At 45.3% G+C, this 22,543-nt stretch overlaps 1 protein-coding gene and 1 long non-coding RNA gene across 15 annotated transcripts in view; one reads left to right on the plus strand and one right to left on the minus strand.

Annotated features, from left to right (window-relative positions):
* Positions 1 to 22,543, minus strand: part of Srgap2 (SLIT-ROBO Rho GTPase activating protein 2) — a 223,258-nt gene that overhangs the window by 3,686 nt on the left and 197,029 nt on the right. For 5 of the 14 annotated variants that reach the window (NM_001401376.1, XM_087581157.1, XM_087581156.1 and 2 more), the window contains 7 exon segments: positions 2,340 to 2,664; positions 6,067 to 6,213; positions 8,136 to 8,316; positions 10,212 to 10,291; positions 13,561 to 13,785; positions 19,275 to 19,380; positions 21,705 to 21,839. In NM_001401376.1, the coding sequence (NP_001388305.1) occupies positions 2,340 to 2,664; positions 6,067 to 6,213; positions 8,136 to 8,316; positions 10,212 to 10,291; positions 13,561 to 13,785; positions 19,275 to 19,380; positions 21,705 to 21,839 (1,199 nt within the window). 14 annotated transcript variants of the gene reach the window in all.
* Positions 460 to 21,789, plus strand: LOC120096246 (uncharacterized). The gene is made up of 5 exons (XR_015635890.1): positions 460 to 640; positions 1,860 to 2,005; positions 17,363 to 17,423; positions 17,877 to 17,962; positions 21,565 to 21,789. It is a non-coding gene; the product is annotated as an uncharacterized LOC120096246 (long non-coding RNA).

The following is a 22,543-nucleotide window of genomic DNA, read 5'->3' on the forward strand; positions in this document are numbered from 1 at the left end:
TGCATATCTGGAGAGTATTAGACTTCCAATACATATGGGAAGTATCCATCCAAGTATATTGGACTTGGGGGGCAGGTGTTAATAACAATAACAAAAGGAAGACACAAGTTTGGGAAGAAATTGGAGTGGGAGGCACTAGGAGGAACTGGAGGTAGGGAGTAGTGGAGGACATGATCAAAATAAATAATTAAATGCATTAAGTTTAACAACTAAGAGAAATTATTAAAAAGGAAAGGGTAGCTGAGTCCTTTCAACTCAAGTCCTTGGTTTTTGTGACAGGTGCTGATACACTTCTGGATGAAATTATATACAGTTAAATGGAGAAAGGAAAGGTCAATGACTATATGTGGATTCGTTATATAATTCTCTGTATTTCGGTGTCTGTTGAAAGTATACATAGTGGACAAATTTTACAAAGTGGTAGAGATTAAGTATGATCTTTATTTTCATGACTTCAAGGTCAATGGTTAAGGACGTTATTCCTTCCTTCCTCCACAAGTGCCAAGTCCTTGAAGATTGATCGGAACAATGCTTCAATTTCCCAGTTCATCCAAGTGTGTACTTTGAAACCAGTTCCTTCTACCCAGCACCATGAAAGAGAACCCAGAGTGGCCAAAAGGGGGAGCCAGAGCTCACACGGGTAAGTTAGCATCTACAAATCAGTGGACACTGCAGACTTGAGGAAAAAAGCAGTCCTAGCAGGGGCTCAAGGCAGACCACAGAACCATTGTATGTAAGCACCCAGCTTCCATACCCTCCTTGCAAACTTGTGTTTAATATTGCGCCCCAAAGCCACCACAGGACTCCTCTTTGGGATCAAGAATACTTTCAAACATTCTAGGTGTCAAGTCAGCCTCAGATTTCCCACTCAGGACTTGGTTCCATGGCCCGATCTATGTTTACTCTGGATGATAGGGACTCATTTTCACTAATCACTATGGCATTAATTAGTTCCCCCACTTTTTTTCTTCCTGCAATCCCAGGATGCAACCTAGGAGACTATGCAAGCTAGGCAAGCATTCTGAGTTTGCATCACGGAGCTAAGGCTTCCCAAATCTTTTAGGATGCTCTGGAAGAAGTCTTATCTCCTGGCGCTGTCCTGTTATGCAACTAGTATGTTTGTAGTTTCTAACACTTTGATTAATGGCTGGCCAAAAGAGGATCAAGGAAGATTCCCATGGTGCAAGGCAGACTGTTGTCAGGAGATTGAACAGAAGAGAAGGCTAGCAAAGCAAGACATCACAGGCCCAGGGTTTAACTCTGGCCTCACCAGGCACACCTCTTTAAGCAGAGCAACAATGCAGCCAACAGAGACCATACAGGGCCTTTACTGTCCTTCCCATTCACCCCAGAAGATGAGGTGAGGAAAAGGACAAAACCAAGCCCTCAGTTCCTACCTGTTCTAGTGAAAATTATATAGCTGGGAGAGACGTCTGAGAGAACTGCTTGGAGTGGCCCCAGTAGTTGGATGTTTAGAGGTCAGGTTGGGCTTCTAATATTTCATGGAAAACACAGAGTCATCAGTGTAGTGCAGATGAGAAGGAAGTCCTGCAGTCTGGGAGCTCATCTGTAGTGTTGCCTGGACCCTTGGGCTGGAGGCCCTTTGAGTACCTGAGCTTCAAACAACACGGCTCCTTTGGGGTCTTTATGACAGAGTCAGGTGGTGGATTAAATATCTACCCACAAGCACTGAGATCAGCTTCAGGAAGTGGGGTGACAGGAAGAAATATATAAATGTGACTTGGACTATATTTGAGTCTCAGCTTCACTAACGTCTACTATTATGTTTTTATTGCATGTGTGTGTGTGTGTGTGTGTGTGTGTGTGTGTGTGTGTGTGTGTACCCTATCTTGAGACAGAGTCTCTCACTGGACTGGAAGCTGGTTGTTTGGCTAAGCTGGCTGCCTGCTCCTAATCCCCAGCACCGAGGTTACAGGCATACATGGCCACGCTTGGCTTTCATGTGAGTGCTGCGGATTTGAATTTAGTTCATCTTGCTTCCACAGTAAGTATTCTTATCCCCTGAGCTGTCACCCCAGACCTTACCTTAGTAAGACTAATGGACTTTTATCAAAATACTCGTAACCGCTAGTTTTAAAAGCTAAAAGTCTGTAAACAGCCAGCACATGAATAAGAAGGTAGAATTCTATTAATTGTTCTTTCAGGTTCTTGACGGGAGGGAGGACTTGGCAGACTACTCAGTAAACTGTCTTGGCAGGTTCACTGTATGATACTTGTAGTACTCTCAATAAAATGCACAGAATGTCTGTGGATTAGCTGGGGCTGCTGAGGGGAAATGACCAGTGTAATTATCGCTTAATTGTTCAGAGTCCTGTTACCTGTGCAATGACTTCGGGGTCCATGGGCCGATGGTTATTGAAGCTTTTTGACCTTCCTGCCGTGGCAGTCTTTCGGATCTGTGGACTGTCCATCCGGTTCTTCAAGGATGAGTGGCGGCTGATAGAGTTGAGGCTGCCATGGCCGCTGATGGAACACTTATCTGGCCCTTCCTTGGGGAGATTCTGGCTCATGATGGGCTGGGAGGATGGACGGCAGCTAGCCCCCACCCCCGGGGAGGAGGAGTCAGTCAGAGAACTGCCCAGCCCATGGCTGTCACTCCGAAATGCTTTTCTGATGCTCCCAGATTCTGGACGCTTCCTTTGCCTTCAACAAACAGAAATGGCATCTGATCAGGGAGCCCTGGCTCCAAGGGAGCTAGGATTGTGACAGAGGGGCAGAGGCTGGCACCTGGGACTTCTAAAGAGAGTCAAATAGAATACTCTAACTCTTCAGTTTTTCCTTCTCCTGTTTTCTCTATGGATCTGTTCCCTTCCAACCCTCCAACCTGGGCAGAGCAGATGCATACTTACTTGATGGCTGTGAGCTTTGAGTTCTAAACATGTAAGATGCTGTCAGAAAAAAATGCCTGTTTAAGAGAAAGTTTCTAGTGGGAGAAAGATTCATGAAAAGACCCACTCCATTGCCTGCCTGAACAGAAACCCAAGGCCCCAGGTTAGAAAGTCTCACCATCACCAATGAGGGGAGAACTGCTGGTTAATGTTTCCAAATCGGTTTGCTCAACTGTCTATAGTGAGCCTGTCATCATCTGGGCTCTAGCAAGAGGCTGTTTCCTATTCATAGACATGGAAAAGATTTTTTAAGGAACCGCTTTTTGGCACAGACAGAGGGCTCACTGTGTGCCAGCTCCTAGGGTGGAAAGGGCATTTATGCAACTCATATGTCACCCAGCACTGGCCCAATTTATTTCATATTGCAAAAGGCTCTCAAATGATAGGATCCTAGTCATATGAGTATTGCCCAACACTGAATAATTTCATTTTTTGAACTGGATTTTAAAGGACCTCATCTAGGTAGTCATCACGCTGCTAGTTCAGATAGCAGCTGGGTAGCTCTGAGGAAGATGAGCTGAGCTGGGGACTCTGGATGGTAAGGGTAGGACTCTGAAGATTGGGAGCCACCTCTGAACCTTAAGTAAGTTCTTGCGCTGCTTACGGTTGAGATCTGCTTTATCTTTCCGGGTAAAGCAGTCATTTTCAACAAGGAAAAGGGATGCTCTTCAGTCTAGGAAGGCCCTGCTGAAATAAGCCCTCCTCTGTCAAAATTTCCAGACACTAGTGGTTCCGACGGCAGACTGGAGAGATTCCCGCCCTCCCATATTCCCTCAGTGCTTGCACAGGACTGTGTTTCAGTGCCTTCCATATGGTCTGTTGCCTTGCCAGACTGTGAGCTCTGAATAACTAGCATTGGTGCTTGGCACAACACAGATGGTTAATATAGGATGTGGAATTAAATTGAAATGCCACACCCTAAGAACTCGGCTGATTTCCTTTTTCCATTCAAGGATGGCTGACTCACAAGTCAGAACTGCTGAGAAGGCAGATTTAGGAGGCTGTGGTAGTGTGTCATCCCAGGCTCTATGAGGGCCATGAAGATGAGGAAGACAGAGATGCTGGTTATAAGCTTAGCCTGAAGGAGGAACCAGGCATAGCACTGAGCACCAACAACTCAAGTCATTTCAGAATGCAGAATGAGAACATTGTGTTTTCAGCCTCAAGGAACTTAGGGTGTCAGGAAGGCTTCCCCAAGTAAGTAATGCCTAGACTGAGTCTTGGAGGGTGAGGAGGAGTTAACCACGTGAGAGGGTCCAGGAGGAGAGAGTTCTCTAAGGCAATCAGGAAACTGATGTTGCATGGGAGGACTATTGTAGAGGTAGTCAGGAAGGCAGAACGGCAGACTCGATCCTAAGGGCCAGGCATACTGGGGCTGTCTGTCACTCATGCACTGATTGGCTGGTGCCTGGGAAAGGTTGATTAGATCATGTTGACATGGTTTGGTTATGGTCTGCTCCCAGGAAATTCATCAGAAGAACCTTGATACCACAAGCAAGCAGTTCACGGGAACCGCCTCAACCTTCTACCAGATGTTTACCTTTTGACCATTTTCAGCTTCTGTTCTCTATAGTTCCTTTGTGGTAAATGGCATCGAATATACGCTGACTTAGACTTAAGCCCAGGGATGAAGCTAGTAGCTTGGCAGTAGAGTGCTCCGTCTGAATATGTGACTTGTTCAGTTCTGTCCTCAACACCGTAACAACAAAAATAATCATGCATAAATAAATACCTAACTTCCCCTCCAACATCCAGCCTTGGTTTCTGGCTTAACAGGCTTATGACCTTGTGATTGTAGCTTCATAATTAACAGAGACTTATAAATATTGAAAGAAATGTGATGAGCTGGCAGCTATGTCTTATTACCTTGGGCTCCTAGCAGACTGGAGGGAAGTATAAAATCCTCAGCTCGTTTAGTGGTCTGAATTAGGACTGTACTGGGTAAGTCAGCTGAATAAGCTAGATGAACCTGAGAGTAAAGAGATAGGAAAGAACCTTCCCCCCCAACCCCCTCTATTGTCTGGGTGGAAAAAAGCCAAGAGATCTGGCAACCTCATGCAGTTTAAAAACAATAAGCATCTTTTATTCTCCTTCCAGTCTCAGTGTCCAGAAGCTATGGTTAACAGGGTATCAAAGTGCAAATCATTTAACCCCTCCAAAGTCAGGAGGAATACAAACTGTACGTCATCTCCAATCGACGTTCACCAGGAGTGCCCCGGGGCTTGTCATCCTCTTGGCACTGGGCCACAGTTCAGGGTCTGGCGGAAAGAGGTCTGTAGGACTTGGTGTCTGGCCCCTTGAGATGAGATTAGTTCTCCAATAGCCTGAGTGCCTCTTGGGGAGGCGGCAGCTCATGGGCGGGCGAACGAGGAATCCCTCTAGATAGCCAGCAGGTGTGATGGAGTTAGAACCTCAGAATACTGCTAATGGCCACAGTGAAAGCTGGGGTGAGAGTAAGCCTGCTGGACAGGGGGTGGGGGTCTGCAGAGGGACTGCTAGGGAAGTATACCACACAGTGCTAAAGCAACAGGGAAAGATGAAAAGTGATTTCTGCTAGTGTGAAAGGGAGCGAAGGGAAATCACAGGATGAGTCAGGAGCTCAGGACAAAGCTTTCCTTGGGCTCAGTGCTCTTCTCTTTTCCATGGCCATGAATGCAGGATAGGGAGAAACAGACACATGTCATCTAAGTAAGCCCACATGGGGACATTAGCTTGGTGGAAGACAAATGAGACTCTGACTCTTCAGACACACAAGGGTCCAAGATGTTATCAAATACTATTTGAATAAGAATTGGAAAAGTGAAGGCACTGATAAGAATTAGAAGAAATAGCACAAAATCAAGTTGCAAAGGTGACCAAAGCTTTGATGAAGGTTTGGCTAAGACTGCCAGGAAGTCTGGGCAGACAGACACTGTGGAACACACAGAGTACCACAGGATGGTAACAGACAGTTGGGAGGCTGGGGCCTGCCCTCAGACCCTCATAAGCCTCCTCTCCTTGGCCTAGCCATACACTTTGCAGCAGCAAACAACACATGTAGACTGTTAGGCTGGAGGAGCTGGGAGCCCTGCGTATAGCACAGAGCGGAGTGGGGTTAGGCTAGGGGTGAGGCTGAGTGAATCATTTAGGGGAGCAGAAAATGAAAAGCAGCGCTTACTTGTTGATGTTTGCAAGATAAATATCAGCTACATGACCCCCACTGGGACAGCTGGCCCCCGTTCTGGCTGTCACCTTTTCTTCAGGTGGCTCAGACATGACCTCAATCTCAGACTTGGGGCTGGACCTCTCCACGACACCGTCCTCGCTGGGGCAGAAGGGACAGGCAGGCAGGGAAAAGGGAAAACAACACAAAAAGCAGTGTTAAATCAGCAAGATGCCCCCCGCCTGGACATACACATACATAACCCCACACAGTGTGGAGGCAGCAGCAACCCCTATCTGGGGCTAGCTTTGTAAGCTGAGGCAAGGGAACCTGAGGGCCTTTGGGGGCCACTTAAGTAAATAAATAGTTCGCTGAGTTCTGTTTGACTCTCAGCAACTCAGAAAAGCTTGGCTTGGGGACACCTAGATTCAAAGTATCTGCCTTTGGGCCCATGTTGCTTTCGTGGGGTGGCCACGAGGGGACCACCTCCTGGAGAAGGAGGTGAGGTCCAGGTTGTGGTTTATCTGCTGAGCTTCTGAGCACTGCTGGTAAGGGCAGGCAGCTCTGAAGTGGCTCTGAAGGGAGATGCCATCGATGAGGCATGGTGTGGACACATGTAGCCTCTCTCTGAGCATTCAAGATGGTCCCAGGTCTCTCCATTGCTCTCCTGGCCCCTCTGGCTACTGATGAAAAGGAGAGCCCCTTTTCTCCCACAGTTCATCTTCTCTCGATCCCGTAGTGAAGTCATAATGCTAAATTTGGGAGAGTCCTGTCCATGCACACACCGCCACCAGGTTTGCGATGTTATCAACACAGGGAGGATTTCCCCGCAGAACAAGCCCGGGAGAGGCTGGGAGGGTGCAGACTCAGGATATCAACCTTTAAAAAGATAATAGTAAGGGAAGGACTAAAACCAGTGACAATGCTGTATCCTAGAGAGGTGTGGGGCTGGGGTAGGGCAAAGGGAGGCAGGCATATGTAGGCCACAGGGTTTGCTACTTTCTGCCTAGGAGACATTGCTCCAAAGGATGGGAACCAACAGACAGGCTATCCAGTGGGACCTCTAGAGCCAACTCTGATTTCCCATGTTCTCCGACATCCTTGTCCCTCCTTGCACTACTTTGCTTCTTTTACAAGGGTTCTTTTTCTTTCTAAAAATCTTTCTAAAAAGATTTGTCCTAAAAAGTACCTGTCAATTTTCATTTGCAGGTGGAAATACTACAGCACGTTGGGGTGTCCATAGAAGTTTACGAAGAGAAGCCAAGTCTGTTGGCTCATGCTATAATCTTAGCTGGGGGGAGGCTAAGGCAAGAAGACTGATATAAGTTATACAGAGTGAGTTCAAGCAGCCTAAGTTACAGAGTAAGGCTATGCTGACCAGTCGTCAACTTGACAGAAGCTAGACTATCTAGAAGGATAGAATCACAACTGAGATAATGCTTCCATAAGATCCACCTGTATGACATTTTCTTAATTACTGATTGATGGGGGTGTGGGGGTGGGGTGGGGTGGAGGTGGGGTTGGGGAGGGCCCAGCCCATTGTGGGTGGTGCTATCCATGGGCTGGTGGTCCTGGGTTCTCTAAGAAAGAAGGCTGAGCAAGCCTTGATGAGCAAGCTAGTGATCAGTAATCTGTGGCCTCTGCATCAGCTCCTGCCTCTGGGCTCCTGTCCTGTTTGAGTTCCTGTCCTGACATCCTTCAGTGATCAAAGCATAAAACGAGCTTAACCCTTTCCTCCCCAACTTGCATTGGTCATACTGTTTCATTACAGCAATAATAACCTTAATTACGAGATGTGAAGTGTTTTCTCAACCTAATCTTCCCAGAAAGGAAATAACGCAGGGTCAAATTAAAAGGTCCATGCTATCACTCATTAAGCATACATATAAATGCTGGCTGGCATGTTTCTAAAACAAATGGATCAAGTGGAATTTAAAGGGAGAAGAGAAAGTGGGAGATTAAAACAATTCTCCACTGAGTTGCAGGGGCAGGGTGTTCTCCATGGAGCATTAAGCCTAAGAACCTTTTGGGAATTAGTCTCCCTTCTACAGTGTAGCAGGGACCCCCTCAAAGGTGCCACTTACGTGTCTTGGACTACGATGTACTGATGGGGGATGAGTCCGTCTATACCATTGTGCCGGCCTTCCCACCAGTCGTCAGAGGCTCGCTGGTAAAGCAGCAGGGATGCTCCCTTCTTGAAAGACAGTTCTCGGGCTGTCCGGCCTACGTAGTCAAACTTGGCAATGGCTTCAATGGGCTCACACTCTGGGAAGGGTGGGAAAGAAGAAAGCACATGTTTCTGGGATCTACAGACTCAGGGAACTGGGTGAAAAGACTGCTAACAGTGGTGGGGGGATAACACAGTGGAAAATCAAGCCACACAGGATCCAGAGAGCTCTGAGAGCCTGGCATTGTCTTCTCTGCCCAACTCCTCTCCTTTGCCTAAGTAACACAGGGACGCTGCTTCCCCTGATAACTTCTTGGTGATCCCACAGCTGTTTCTGCTGACTGTCAACCATCCAACATGCCACTCTTTGTTTTTTATTTTTTTTAGGCAGTACTGTGAATTGAACTCAGGGCTTCATCTGTGGACATCCAAAGACACACACTCCACTACTGACCTCTATACCCAGCCTAACATACTATACTTTTGAGCATCTTTCTGGTTATATAGTAAATTCATCAGCAACCTAACACTCAAATGTACCATATTTTAGGTAATTTCTGTTTGTTTTTCAGTCCTCTCAGTAGAATGTAAAATATATAAAGTGGTTTAAAACCAGTGTATGGAAAATGCATATGAAAATAACTTGTGAGGTTAAAAAGGGCTTGTAAGAGCAATGCATTTTTATCCTGTGTGGGCTTTTCTTATGAATACAATGAAGATGATAGGATTAGCCCCCTTTTCCATGAAGTTGTTATGAGGAGTCAATTACAACTGTGAAAAATACTTAGAACAGTGCCCGGCACTGTGGTATGTGCACATCCATTGCTATGTGTACATGCATGTGACATGTATGTGACAGTCACTGCTGTCATCATGTGTCCATTCTAAGCTGCAGGAGAGATTGGATAGTAAGTAGAAGGCTCTCCAAAACATAGAACAATTAGATTGTAAATACCACAGCAGGGAGGAAGGCTGATTAAAACCAAGCCCATGCCCATAAAGCCCTGGGTGGCAAGTCTGCTGCTAAATGGGCTGGCTGAAGATTCCACAGCAGAACCGTCTCCGTTCTCTACAGCCTCAAGTACAGCACTTGGCTCTGTGACCTCCTTTTTCTCAGCTGCCCCACCAATCTCGCTAGAGATAAACCTCTAACAGTGTGAGAACAAGGCAGCCCTAACCAATACTGAATTCTCTCGTTACACCTATTTCTCACATAGAGATCATCCTGATTCTTCTCACACCAGAATCTAACAAGGAGTCCTATCTCTCCCTCTTTCAAAAGCTGGCTCCAGATGCAGGATTCCTAGCAAGGCAGGGTGCAGGCAAGGCTCTGTAGACTGTGCCATTTTCTTTTTCTGCCCATAAAATTCTGAGGCCCCTTGTCAATTGCTGAGACTTCCAGAGACCAAGTGATCCAGAAACAGAGGTGTGGAGCTGTTGGAAGCCAGGAGAATGTGCTGGCTGGACAGACTCTAATAAATCACGAGCGCTCTAGAGGGCTCCGAGGGTGACAGCCGAGCATTCCGCCCCGGGATGCACACTCACACGCTGTTCAGCGCACACAAGTCTGTACTTTGGAAGGGGTCACATTTTCCAGTTGGCAGGCATGCAAGCGTGTGGTTTCTGTGTCCTCATTCCCACCCCCCTCACTTGGCTTCTGTTGAGTTCTTGGCACCCAGAGTCTTTATTCCCCAGGCCTGATGTTTTTCAAATGAGCTTTGCTTTGGTTTCCAGTAACCTGGCAGCATTAGGGGCCGATATCTACTGGATCAGGTTAGATAGGGAGCTAAGAGGTGGGGCAAGGAAGCTAAGGACTACAAAAGGTGGATTATTCACCTCTGGTTTAATTTCTTACTTGAGAATGCCCTCCAAGGAAGGGAGAGACAAGAAACTCCTTTCTTCCCCTTAGGGCCCACTGGCAGCAGAGTTGGTCAAATGAACAGTATACAGCATCATGCCTGCTTTACTGACCAGCAGGCCGCCCCTAGCATACCATCGTCACTTGTGTGGTGTTCCGCTGTAACGTCCTGGGTGGAGTCTTCGGCAGAGATAGTCTCTCCATGAGTGCTGTCACTGAAACAGAAGAATGATGACAGGGACATCACTGTTTGCTCCTAAAGTTTTCCTCCCCTTTGTTGTATCAAATCGATTGCTTGCTAGACTCTAAGAACGCAGCCATCGACTGCTAAGGATAAAAGATTTCTGTGATTCTCTAGTTTAGCTTCTGTTCCCCCAACCACTTGTCAGTACTTGGGACTTGAACTGCCTTGAGAGAAAGGGAAGGCTTTGGAGTTACAAATAAACTCTTTAGAAAACACAACTCAACTACTCAGAGGTCAATTCTCTTCATGAATTCATTCCTGGTTTTTAGGAGCATGGCAGAAGGAATGCTCTGGTTTTTGTAGCAGGGACAATTGGATCTAAAAACCAGCTCTGATGTTTGATAGCTACATTTGCTGTTACTTTTAAAATAGATACAGAGGTGTGTGAGGATCAGTGGTGTAATTTAGTGAAGGCTGTGGCAAGAGGGGTGCTCAGTAAGTGTGACATCTTTCCTTCTTCCTTTCACTCCATGCCCCTAGGTGCCTCGTGACTCACTGGCCTCGGCACTGATGAGAAGCAGGAAGTGAGTGGAGCATGAGTGGAATAAGAGCAAAGGAAAGGATCTCTGGGCAGTGGATTTTACTGGAGGCCAGGGGATGAAGCTCAGCCTAGTCCTTAACACATGTATCTTCTCTTAAGTCATCCAGGGCAGAACTGAGGATGGCTACACGTTACTGTGGACAAGTTACTGTGTTTCTTCTCTTATCTTCTGGCTCAGGGAGGAGATGGCCATTCTTGAAGAGCAGAAACAACCTTCTGACCCTGTCTGAAGTTTTCTCCTCTGTCAGTAGGAACCATCAAGCACACCCTTCCAGGCAGGCAGACCTATAAACACCCCACATTCAGCCTGCCTCTCCCTGCCCAGTACACAAGCCCCTCCCATCTAAGAAGCCCTTTAAAGACTAGGCAACAAGTCGGTCCCAAAGGAAGGTTCTTAAGTTCCAGAGAATACTCTGGTAGACATCAATAGGGATTCTTCTTTGTTTAAAAAAAAAAAAAAAAAAAAGAAAAGAAAGAAAGAAAAAGAAAAAATAAAACAGTGGGAATAATTCCTTACTGTTTTCTGGGCCTAAAGACCGTCCCAGGGGTGAAGTTCATCCCTATGCATCCCATTAAGGCATCAAAGCATCAGTTCTTAAACTGCAGGGAGCCTTGGAGGGCTTGCTAAAAAGCATGTATTGTCTATCCCACTCTAAGCTTTTCTGACTCACAAAATCTGTCTGGAGTTAAGAGAATCTGCATTTCATTCTGATCTCACAGGACCTGGTGCTGTTGGTCTGGACTTCCCACTTTCCAATTTGTACCATGGTAAAGGAATGATACTTTCTGAGGTTCTATGTAATCCTAAGAGCCTGTGCTTCTCCCCTCCTGCGCCCTTGGCCCTGACAACATGGCTAATACTATCAACACCTGGACCCAAGGTCCCAACAGCAGTCCTAGGCAACCAGAATCCAGTCTGGAGACTGGTAGGTAGTCTGAAAAATGTACATTTTCATATCTGTGGAATGGCTAAGCAGGTTGATGCTCCACCCTAATGGTCCTGGTTTCTTGGCTACTCTCCTAGATTTGGGAGGTGGGAGGGCATACCTTTTCACTTCCTTAGCTCACTGTGATAATATCTTTCTTCCTAAAGAGGGAAGTCAGGAGCTAGGTCAATGACAACTGCTCCTTGATGCCACTGGCCCAAGGGCAAGGACAGTGGCACAAATGTTCCCAGATTACCTGTGTGGTGTTTTCAAAGGACACTAATAAATATCACGTATACAACATATGGGTTAAGGGCTGAGGAAAACACTTGGGAGAAAACTATAAGAGTTTCCATGTGTGTGTTCTAATAAACCACACTCCTTGGTCTCTGTTTCCTGGATAGAGCCTGGGGATGAGGGAGCTGGGACCACTATACCTCCTCCCCTTTTACTGGTCCATAACCTGTAGTGGTTGATATTTAACTTTACAGGTAAAGGTAGGAACTGAAGGACCATTCCACAGCTTTCTAACTACTCATGCAAAGGGGAGTAATGTGTAGGAAAATAGTTCCTTGGAGCTCACAGGCGAGGTGATCAACTGATCGACAGGCTCAGTCACCATGAACCATCTGTCAGCCACAGAAAGCTTTGTCTCTAAGCTCAGATGCCGGCCAAGGATCTGTAGTCCAGGAGAGAATAGATCCAAGGATGCCATAAGAGTTTACAGACAAATGTTATTTTCTTCACTCCTTGGGTTCTGAGAGGATCATGGAAAACCATGGACCAGCTGACTGCTAACTACGTAAGCAAGCACCGTGCCCTCTCCTACCAGCAATGGGGCTGGAAGGTTCCAGGTGCTCATTTAGATGGAAGAGGATTTGGGCTGACTGTGCCTTCAGCTTCTATTGAGAACCATTTAGAGAAGAAGGGAGGGGACGAGACAGCAGGGGTGAGAAGGCAGCTGCCCTTGTAGTCAGTGAAGAACGGCACTGTGAAGTGGTCTTGGGGCATCTGTGTGGGGTGGTGGATGGAGCCTGACCACCCCACAGTACCTAGAAAGCCAGTACTCAGGGTTGAATCCCCATCACTGGGGTGGCGGATACTTTGCACTGACCTTTCCGGATTGTATGGGGTTCATCTGAAAGGGAACTAGTATTCCAATTTTTGGAAATGATTCCTTTTTCTAAAAGAGGCAGTCTAATACAAATACTTAAGAAGGTTCCTTTTAGAACTTATGTACTCAGGTTAGGTCATGAAAAACTTTGTCTACGCAATCTCATACTTTTACAGGGGTGGAACTATGCGTAACCCACTCCTAATAAGTTTACACCTTTTCTCTTACAAATATCTGAAATCATGCCACCCCATAAACTCAGTGTGCCTCGTATACAGATTCTTCCAACTAAGAACAGGATTCCCTGGGACCCAGCTCTCTTTTCCTCACAATACACAGCTTGGGCACCACTGCCTAATGAACAGTAGGTCTAAACACTGCGTTATAAACTCTCCTTCTCTGGCGAACTGCTATTAATGCCTTTATTTTCAAGATGGTTCCTAGTCACACAATACTCATTTCAAAAGGGAGGTGGGTGAAGTGGCACTTATTCTGTGGGTGGATCCAAGATGGGAGGACAGCCAGACCCTAGCAACCTACAGAACCTGTATGTGGAGGTGAGGACCTGGCTGCTTTCCTTCGGGTTTTGCTTGGCCATCTGGCCCCTACAGCAGTGATGATCAGGCACGCTCATCTCTCCTCCCCTCCGTGGGTCTTACCAGTAATCCTCCATGCTCCCTCCTCTGCTGTAGATGGGACCCTCCAGCTCCCTGGGATTTGGGAAAATGTTCTCATGTTGGATGATGATGGTTTTGATCAGTTCATTCACGTGGGCTTGACAGGACACCTGGTCGTGGCCCTCTGGCACTGACATCAGTGAGGGCCCGAAGCAGATGGCAAGGTTGTAGGGGTCCATCATGTTCTCTTCACTGAACTGTGATAAGCTGGAAGAGAAGAAAGAGAGAGAGAGGAAATTGGAAAGCTCTCACATGAATGCCCAGAAAACACAAACATAAGAGGCATTGCCAGAAGGAAAGTTGTAAGTCCACAAACCGCCACCTGCCTTTCTGGGCATCGCAGGCCTTCTGGAAAGTCATCCGGGAAGAGCCACTGCTAATGGGGGCCAAGGAAGGGAAACATGCAAGATCTGCTTGCAGGTCTGACTTCTTCTCCAGTTCCCTATTTGAATCCTTGAGTCTCATCTTTACCCTTGCCTTTGACCTTACACATCAGAGCTACCCTTTTTTGAGAACAGATCATATAACACGCTGCAGAACTGGATATGGCTGCCACAGACCAATTCACTAAACTATCAGAACAGATGGGGCCCTCAGCTTGCTTTGGGAAACCAGCACAGGATGCAGGAACTGTGCATCATGTGTTTCCATGCATGCATACAAAAGAATCATGTTACTGGGCATTTTCTATTCCAAATTCTCTACTTACTACAAATACAGTCAGCGGATTAATTTTTTCACTCCACCAGGACAGTGAATTCTTTTTAGAATAGCTAATATAATTATTTAACATTTTCTTAATATCCCCTTGTATTATTATTACATCCAGGAATTAATTATGCATTTTGTTTATATTCTGTTTGGGGTTCCCTTGGACATAGGCTAATTTTATTATTGCTTATTTATTTAGAGATTTTTTTTCCCCTCCATTCTCAGCCAGCAGCTGCTCCAGTCACACCCAACCTTGGCCAAGGACCCAAATACGCAACTATCACCATGCCTGATGAGTCCCTAAGGGTCCCTATCTATGGTGATTTGAATAAGAATGGCCCCCATAAGATCATATATTTGAATATTTAAGTCAGCAGGGAATAGCACTACTTAAGAGGGATTAGAAGGTGTGGCCTCGTTGGCATAGCTAAGGCCTTGTTGAAGGAAGCCCACTGGAGATGGGCTCTGAGGTTCAAAAGCTCAAGCCAGGCCCTGGCTCTCTCTTCCTGCTGCCTGCAGATCTGGATGTAGAAATCTCAGTTACTTGTACCATGTCTGCACGCCTGCCTGCCACCATTTTCTCTGCTGCCAGGATGACAGTGGACTAATCCTCTGAAACTGTAAGAAAGCCCTAACTAAGTGCCTGTCCTGGCACAGAAGCCTGGGCTGACTTTGGGTCCATCCTCCCAAAGCTTGAAGGGCTATGGACACTGCTGAGGCGTTTGCCCTTCTGGTGGTCATCAGCAGTAGGCTCTCAGTGTCCAATCCTGACAGACCCTGGAAAGGAACTAGGGTCTTGGGACTCTACCGCCATTCGTCTGGACTGGGAGAAGTTCATTTCTCGTGTGTCCCTCACCCAGACTTCTGTTACAAAGCTGGTTTTCCTCTAACAAGTGGCTTTCTTCTCTGCTGGAGCATATGATGTGTACCTGTGTTCCTTCTACAATCACTGTAGGACATCAGAGATGGCATGGCAGGTGACACGGGCCTGTGAGCATATCTGGGGAATTTTCTTGATTGCTAATTGATGCAGGGAGCTCAGCCCACTGTGGGCAGCACTATCTTTAGGCAGATAAGCCTAGACTGTTTAAAGAAATGTAGCTGTAGATGGGAGGAAGCTAGTGCCCACCATTCCACTGTGGTTTCTGCATAAATGATCTTTGGTCCTATCCACTTTGCTGCCAATGTTATAATTCCATTCTTCTTTATACCTTAATAAAATACCATGTTTATCCTTTATCTGCTGACAGACTTACTGCTAGGCTAGTTGAATCTCTTGGCTCCTGAATAGTGCAACAGTAAACATGGAATGCAAATATATCTGCATATAAACATAAACAAATATATGTTGACTTCAAGTCCTTCAGGAATATACCCAGGAATGTTTTAGCTGAGTCATGTGGTAGTTCTATTTTTAGCATTTTGTTGCACCTGCATTCTGATTTCCATAGTGTCTGTACTAGTTTGCACTTTTTTCAATCTCATATAAGGTTTCCTCCTTCCTGACATCTTCACCAACATTTATTGTCCATTGTTTCTTTATTTTCTTCTTTCCCCTTTCCTTTCTTTCTTCTCTCATATTTACATCCTGACTATAGTTTCCCCTCTTTCTAGTCTCTCCCTCCCAACCTCCCTTCTCTCACCAAGCCACCCCCAACTCCCAACTTCCCCCAAGAAAGGCTTTCCAGGGACATCAACTAAACACAGCATAACAACCACAATAAGACCAGGCACATATCCTCACACTGAGACTGGATGAGGCAACTCAGTAGGAGGAAAAGGGTCCCAAAAGCAAGCCAGAGAGTCAAGACAGCCCCGCCCCCACTGTTATGTATCCTACAAGAACATCAAGCTCCACAGTTGGTTGGACTGATATGCAACAGATTCTCAATATACCTTTCTTTTCTGCTCGTGTGTACGTGTGTGTGTGTGTGTGTGTGTGTGTGTGTGTGTGTGTGTGTGTGTGTGTGTAGGCCATGCCAAACAAAAGGGACGAAGAGACAAGAGAAGGCCTAATGGGAGGGAAAGGGACGAAAGGAAGGGTAGAGGAATATATGTGACATGCAAACAGATGCAGGGCTTTGGAAGAGGAAGAGGACTGGTAAGAAGAAGTGGGGAGCAAAGAAGAACAAAGTAAAATGATACATACATATGAAAAGATCATAATGAAACCCATCACTTTATATTCTAAATAGGAATAACAATAAATAAGAGTATAAATTAGGTGGCACTTAACATATTCATAATGTTGTAAAACCCTTATCTCTAATTTGCACATACTATCATCATCCCTGAAATTAATCTGGTATTCACTAAACAGTTACTTTCCAGCCCTCTTCTCAGTCCCTGGCTACCAGGAATCAACTTTCTATTTCTATGGATTTGGCTGTTTTGAAAATGTAATGGACTCTAACAATGTTGAGTGTTTTGTGTGTGTCTAGTTTATTGACTCAACACGGTATTTTCAAGGTTCACCTGTATGGTATCATGCACCAATTCTTCATCCCTTTTTATGGCTAAACAATATCCTACTCTATAGATAAGGACCATTTTGTAAGCTTAGAGACAGAACTTCCCCAAGGTGAACATTCAGATGAGGCCCACACTTCTAACCCAGCACTGTCTTCACAACATGAGCCTAGGGCTAAGGTCAACAACTAAGCTGCAGATGAAGAGGTAACCCATAGATACCATTAGCTTGGTTCTCTGCGATGTAATATGTGTACAATTCAAGAATAAGCGTCAGCTACATTAACGTGTGCATTCCCAAAGTGTGGGTCCAGGTAAGGGCTCCACGAGGAAACAGCTGCCAACTCTGGCTACAACTGTTGGCAGCTGCATACTTATCAGCTGTCATCTTCCCATGGAGACTGTGCTTTACCCTGTTGATCAGTAAAACAATATTTTAAAAATTATATACCCACAAACAAATTAATAATTGGAATTAGTAACATTCCTGTGCTGTTTTCTAATAATGTCTCTTCTTATACTGCACCATGTTTACTCTCTTGTTTCTCTCCCCTGCAAATCCAGGGAAAGATAACAGTTTATCTGTCTTCTCTGTCCCTACCAGCTGCTTCAGTTGGCTGCTCTTGTCATGCTCCTAGTTCCTGGGGGACAAACAAGGCTTACAGGTAAACATGGGTATGGTGATGTGAACAAGTAGTGACTTGTGGTCCTGAGGAAACGGTCTAGCCAGAGTAGTGAGCAGTGTTTCCAAGCTATGCATAAGCACATCGATGAGTTATGAGGATTTCATCTCAAGGGCAGATGGGATGCTGGGTTAGGACTCAGCTTAGGGAGGACGCAGACTGAAGAGTCAGGATTCTGTAGTTCTGCAGTGGGATGGGTGACAGTGAGGGCTTTCCAATAGGGTTTTAGGCGGAGCCTAGGGGGTTTTAATCGAGATGCCTATAAGGCCAGGCTGATCATGAAGGCATAACCAGGATGGGCCTATGAAATGGATTCTAAAGTTGTAGTCATTTTAAACAAACACTAACTATGTATGAAGGCTTCACACTCACAAAGTATGTGCTAAAACAAACTCCTTTGGTTTATCTTTGGTTTCCCTGTTTTGATGGATTCAGGAAACCATAGAACTACTTCTTGGCTATATGGAAACCTAGGGCCAGCATGACAATAGATGACAACATGGAGAAGGCTGGGGACCAAGGTAAGCTATGTCGCACCCAGTGAATAGACCCGTTGTCATGGGAAATTACTGCCACATAAGAATACAGGTCTAGTAATGTTAGTTAGATATAACAGCTTTTCAAAAGCTAGGAATCTAAAGTTTTAAAAGTAGGAATTCTAAACAGTTAAATATTGTTTTAATGTTTTTAGGACACAATGGAACCAAAGGAAATATACTGGAGTGCCTCTCGGGCCTTCAGGTTATAATCTTTGTTCTAGATCATTGAGTAAAATGAAGACAGAAGAGCTTGAAAGGTGCATGTTTCTGCTTCCTGCCTTGTCTGCAACATGGGGACACCCATCTGTCCCAGGCAAGCAGGCATTGCTTGAATAAGAAATATCCCATCTAAGCCCATGGCCTCTCTGGTCCTGACTTTTTTCCAGCCACATGTACTATAGGTGACTATCACAGTGGTATCTCCACTTCAGGGTTTTCTTGGATTTGGTTCCCACAGTTAGCTGCTGAAAAACCTCCTCTTGGACGTGTAAAGGAAGTGTGGGACTACCTGGCCCACATCAGCACCTATCTCAGCTTCTTTCTCTAGTCCTTGTTTCCCTAATTCCCTAAGTTCATAATTGCCCTTATGTTCTGGAAAGAATTTAGGATTTCTCTCGCCTCAGCCAGCCTATAAGCAAGTCCTGTTAATGCTGTGTTCAAAGTAGATCCGAAGCCTGACCCTTTCTGTCATCTTCTCGTCTACCAACACCTAGCTGGACCATGTCACAACCTTGGAATAGGTCTCTCTTCTCTTTTTGACCCTTTGCAGTAACTTCTCCACAAATTAATTGGCAGGTTTGAAAATAAGTACCTAAAAGCCAGATTGTACCATTTTTCTCTTTAAAGGCTTTAAGTCATCCCCAAATTCAAACCTACTATTATTGTAACTCTCAAATCTTCATGTCTTTACAGGCCCCTTCCTCACCCTTCAGGCTACTGCTTGTACCTTGTCTTCTCAGAGGCCTCTGTGGCAAGCACATCTCTAAATTGGTTCTTCTTCCTATCCTTTGTCCATTATGACCCCTGAACTCTGTCCCCAACTTTACTCTTCTTTTTCCCTTAGCAGCCATTCTACCTGAAGTATCAACTATTGTCTGTTTCCTTCCTTGTACCATGAGGTAATGATAAAAGGCTATTCTCTTCCCATTTGGCGGTGTATTTTTAATAGCCTAGCACTGTAGTTGGTGAATGGTAGATGCTCAGTAAGTGTCTGTTAGGATAGACAATAAGACACAGATCCATGTGAAAGCTCTGTGTAGTCAAAGCCAAGTCATTCACTGTGAAGGCTACTCACTGATTGAGGAAGGCAAAGAGGTATCTCATGATAATCAGAGTGGGCTTGGGCAGGACCAGAAGGACTTTCCGGATATGCACAGCTCTCTCTTGCAGGTTGTCCATTGCTGAAAGAAGAAGGCATGTTATCCTCTGCATGACTGCAGTCACCAGCAGCATAACTCAGAGCGAGCAAAGCTGGCCCACACATAGCCCTGGGATAGTGACAGAGGCTTCCCCCGGGATGTTCTGTGGGATGAGACTGTTTCAAAAGATCACATGCTGGGACCTACACCCTGACTAGTACAGACTCAAGGTATATGTTCCATAGGCACAGAAAGTTGGATATGTTCCCTCTCTAATTTAAACAACGACAGACATAGACAAGGCCTTCACACCTCCTGGATTTTCAGTCTGGCTCAGCATTTGGACTGAATACTTACTTGTTCCTCTTTTGGTTGTTTTGAGAAAAACTCCGGGCATCTAGAATGCTAGTTCTCTTTTTTTGTTGCTGGTGTTTCTGAGAGTTCTGTGTAGTCAAAGCCAAGTCTTTCACTGCGAAGGCTACTCATTGATTAAGCAAGGCAAAGAGGTCTCTCATGATAAACCTGTCATGACTGCTGGATAATGTCTTAAAGGGTCCCACACATGAGAAGGGACAGCGGCTGTGGAAGTCCTTTGTTGACCCCTGTGTACACAGTTATCTATTCCAACTTTGGATAAGTCTGGCTTCCTTCTTCCTTATCTAAAGTAGACATGAGCAGAGCCTGAGTAGAGTGAGAAGACAGCAGATGCTGGAAAAAGTAGTAAAATCTATGAAGACAACTGGAAAAGATTCCTGGCTTTTGTGCTATGGTCAGGTTAGTTACAGATTTGGCCATATGCCTGTGACCTGTCATGAACAGCCTCTGACTTCGCGGTGTGACAATATGAACATGATCTGGCAGCCTTTATGTGAATAAGAAATAGCAAATACTGGATTAGGAGCAAGAATAAGGAAGAACTGGGCATCTGAGGAATCTGCTGTGCCTTGGCAACTCCAGCCCAATGTAAGAGACTTCACTTGGGTCCAGTCTTGGAAAGGAAAGACATGAGATGTGACCTAAGTAACACGTGTTTGTAACTGTCACGTAACTCCTTCCCATTAGACTCTCATAAATACATAGACAACAAAGAGAACAAGTATCCTAGATGTCTGGGCTTTTCTCAGAACAACTGAAAGAGGAACAAGTAAGTATTCAGTCCAAATACTGAGCCAAACTGAATTCAGGAGGCACAAAGGCCTTGTTCAAACTGGGGAAAGAGCTTCCCTGCATTTACTCCCTTCACCTTCTGGGGCCACCATTCAGATAAGGTCTATGCACTGGCCATCTGTATGTCAACTTGACACTAACTACAGTCATTTGGGAAGCAGGAACGTCAATTGAGAACCCCCCCCCCCCCACTAGATTAGCCTGTGGGTAACTTGTGGTGTGTTTTCTTGTTTGATGTAGGAAGGCCAGCTCAAAGTGGGTGGATGGTGGACTCAGTTGTATAAGAAAGCAGGTTGAGCAAACCACAGGGATCCAACCAGGAAGCAGCACCCTCCATGGCCTCTGCATAGTTCCTACCTCCAGGCTCTGACCCTGTTTGAGTCCTGCTCTGACTTCCTTAGTGATGGGATGTAAGATGAAACAAACCCCTTCCTCCTCAAGTTGCTTTTGGTTACTGTGTTTTATCACAGCAATAAAACCCCAAATAATATAATCTGCTTCTCGAATGACTTGATATTATTATTTTAAATTTCCACGGGTTTCTCATGGAATCAAGTGGTAGGATGCTTCAGGATCACCAACTATGCTAAATGCCTAGGATGGCTTTTTAAGCTCTACAGAGAACTTTAAAGAAACCAGAGATTGTTCTCTGGGAAAATACTAAATGGTACTTTTAAGTGCATAGAGGGGCTTTTCTTGTTTTCAGACACATATGAATGTATGTATGTATGTATGTATGTATGTATGTATGTATGTATGTATACATGCATATGCATATGTAGCAGGTAAGCCAATGTACATATAAAACAACAATCAGGGAGCATGGTCAGTGTTTATAGTTTCCTTTGGTCCTATTAAAAGCTCCAACATTGTGTATAAGCTTCAAGTATCTGACAAGACTGGATCTTACAGATGAGTGTACAAGCATTTTACTAAAAAAGATAAAACCCAGAGATAGGAATTAATGATGAGATAAATTAGGAGAAAAAAAAAAGCCAGGTGTCTTGACTCGAATTCTATACTATTACTGTTAAATCATTCTTTCTCTTCCACTACTAGAGATAAACAGTAGAGATAAAGAGGAGAAACTCACTGGAAGAAATACATAAAAACAAAAAACTTGATCTAAAAGCCTAGGAGGAGACAAATGGATGAAAATTTCCAAGTATCTTGCTGCCTGCCATGCATGGGATACTTACTGACACAGGCAATCAAGTCATGGAAGATGTCTTTGGGGAAGAGCGGGTGTTCCAGCCCCCGGAAGTAAAGCTTGAGGACGCCAGCTATGGAGTCCATGTCATGGTCATTCTGGTCCCCAGCCAGGGGGTCCTCTCCTGAAGAAGGTAGCCCCCATTCCAAAAGGAAAGAGAGAGAGTTAGGCAAACACACAGGTGAGGTGGAGATGGTGGAGGGGTGACCCATTTATATCCTCAGTATCTCTCTATCCAGCAAAGGCCAATGGCCGCGATGTGGCACTGTTGGGTTAATGAACATTCCCTGTGGGTTGGGGGACAGAAACCAGAGATTGTTTTTCTCATAAGAATCATGAAAGGATTCTTAAAGGAGACTGAGCCCATGGCGGAGGGGAAACAAGACCAAGAGGCCGGTTTCTCTGACTACCATAGCAGAGGACACCCACTGACAAAACAGTCATCCCAGAATCCCCATGGAAAATTTCATATCAAGTGTAATTAAATTTAATGATAACACCAACCCTAAATTGAAACTATACATATATCAATTACAGTGACAGAAATTGCCAAAGCTTGCCCATTACCTTAATAGACCACAAGATGATAAATGGGATACAATGAAGAGGCACGTTAGCCTTGCTGTTAGCTGCTACCAAGGGCTCTGGATAAGGCTCTAAACTGCCTGGATATAGAGTGAGGACTTGGGGTTTTGGCGGATCACCATAGGAATGAGGCAGGATGGGTGGGGCTAAGAAAGAAGGAAACCGGGGCATGCCCCAGTGTCTCTCTGTGTGTCTACTGAAAGTACAGAGAAAACAGGCGGTTTCTTGGCTTTATAAGCAGAG

Source organism: Rattus norvegicus, chromosome 13 (assembly GCF_021556685.1).
Source record: "Rattus norvegicus strain SHRSP/BbbUtx chromosome 13, alternate assembly SHRSP_T2T, whole genome shotgun sequence".
NCBI lineage: Eukaryota > Metazoa > Chordata > Mammalia > Rodentia > Muridae > Rattus > Rattus norvegicus.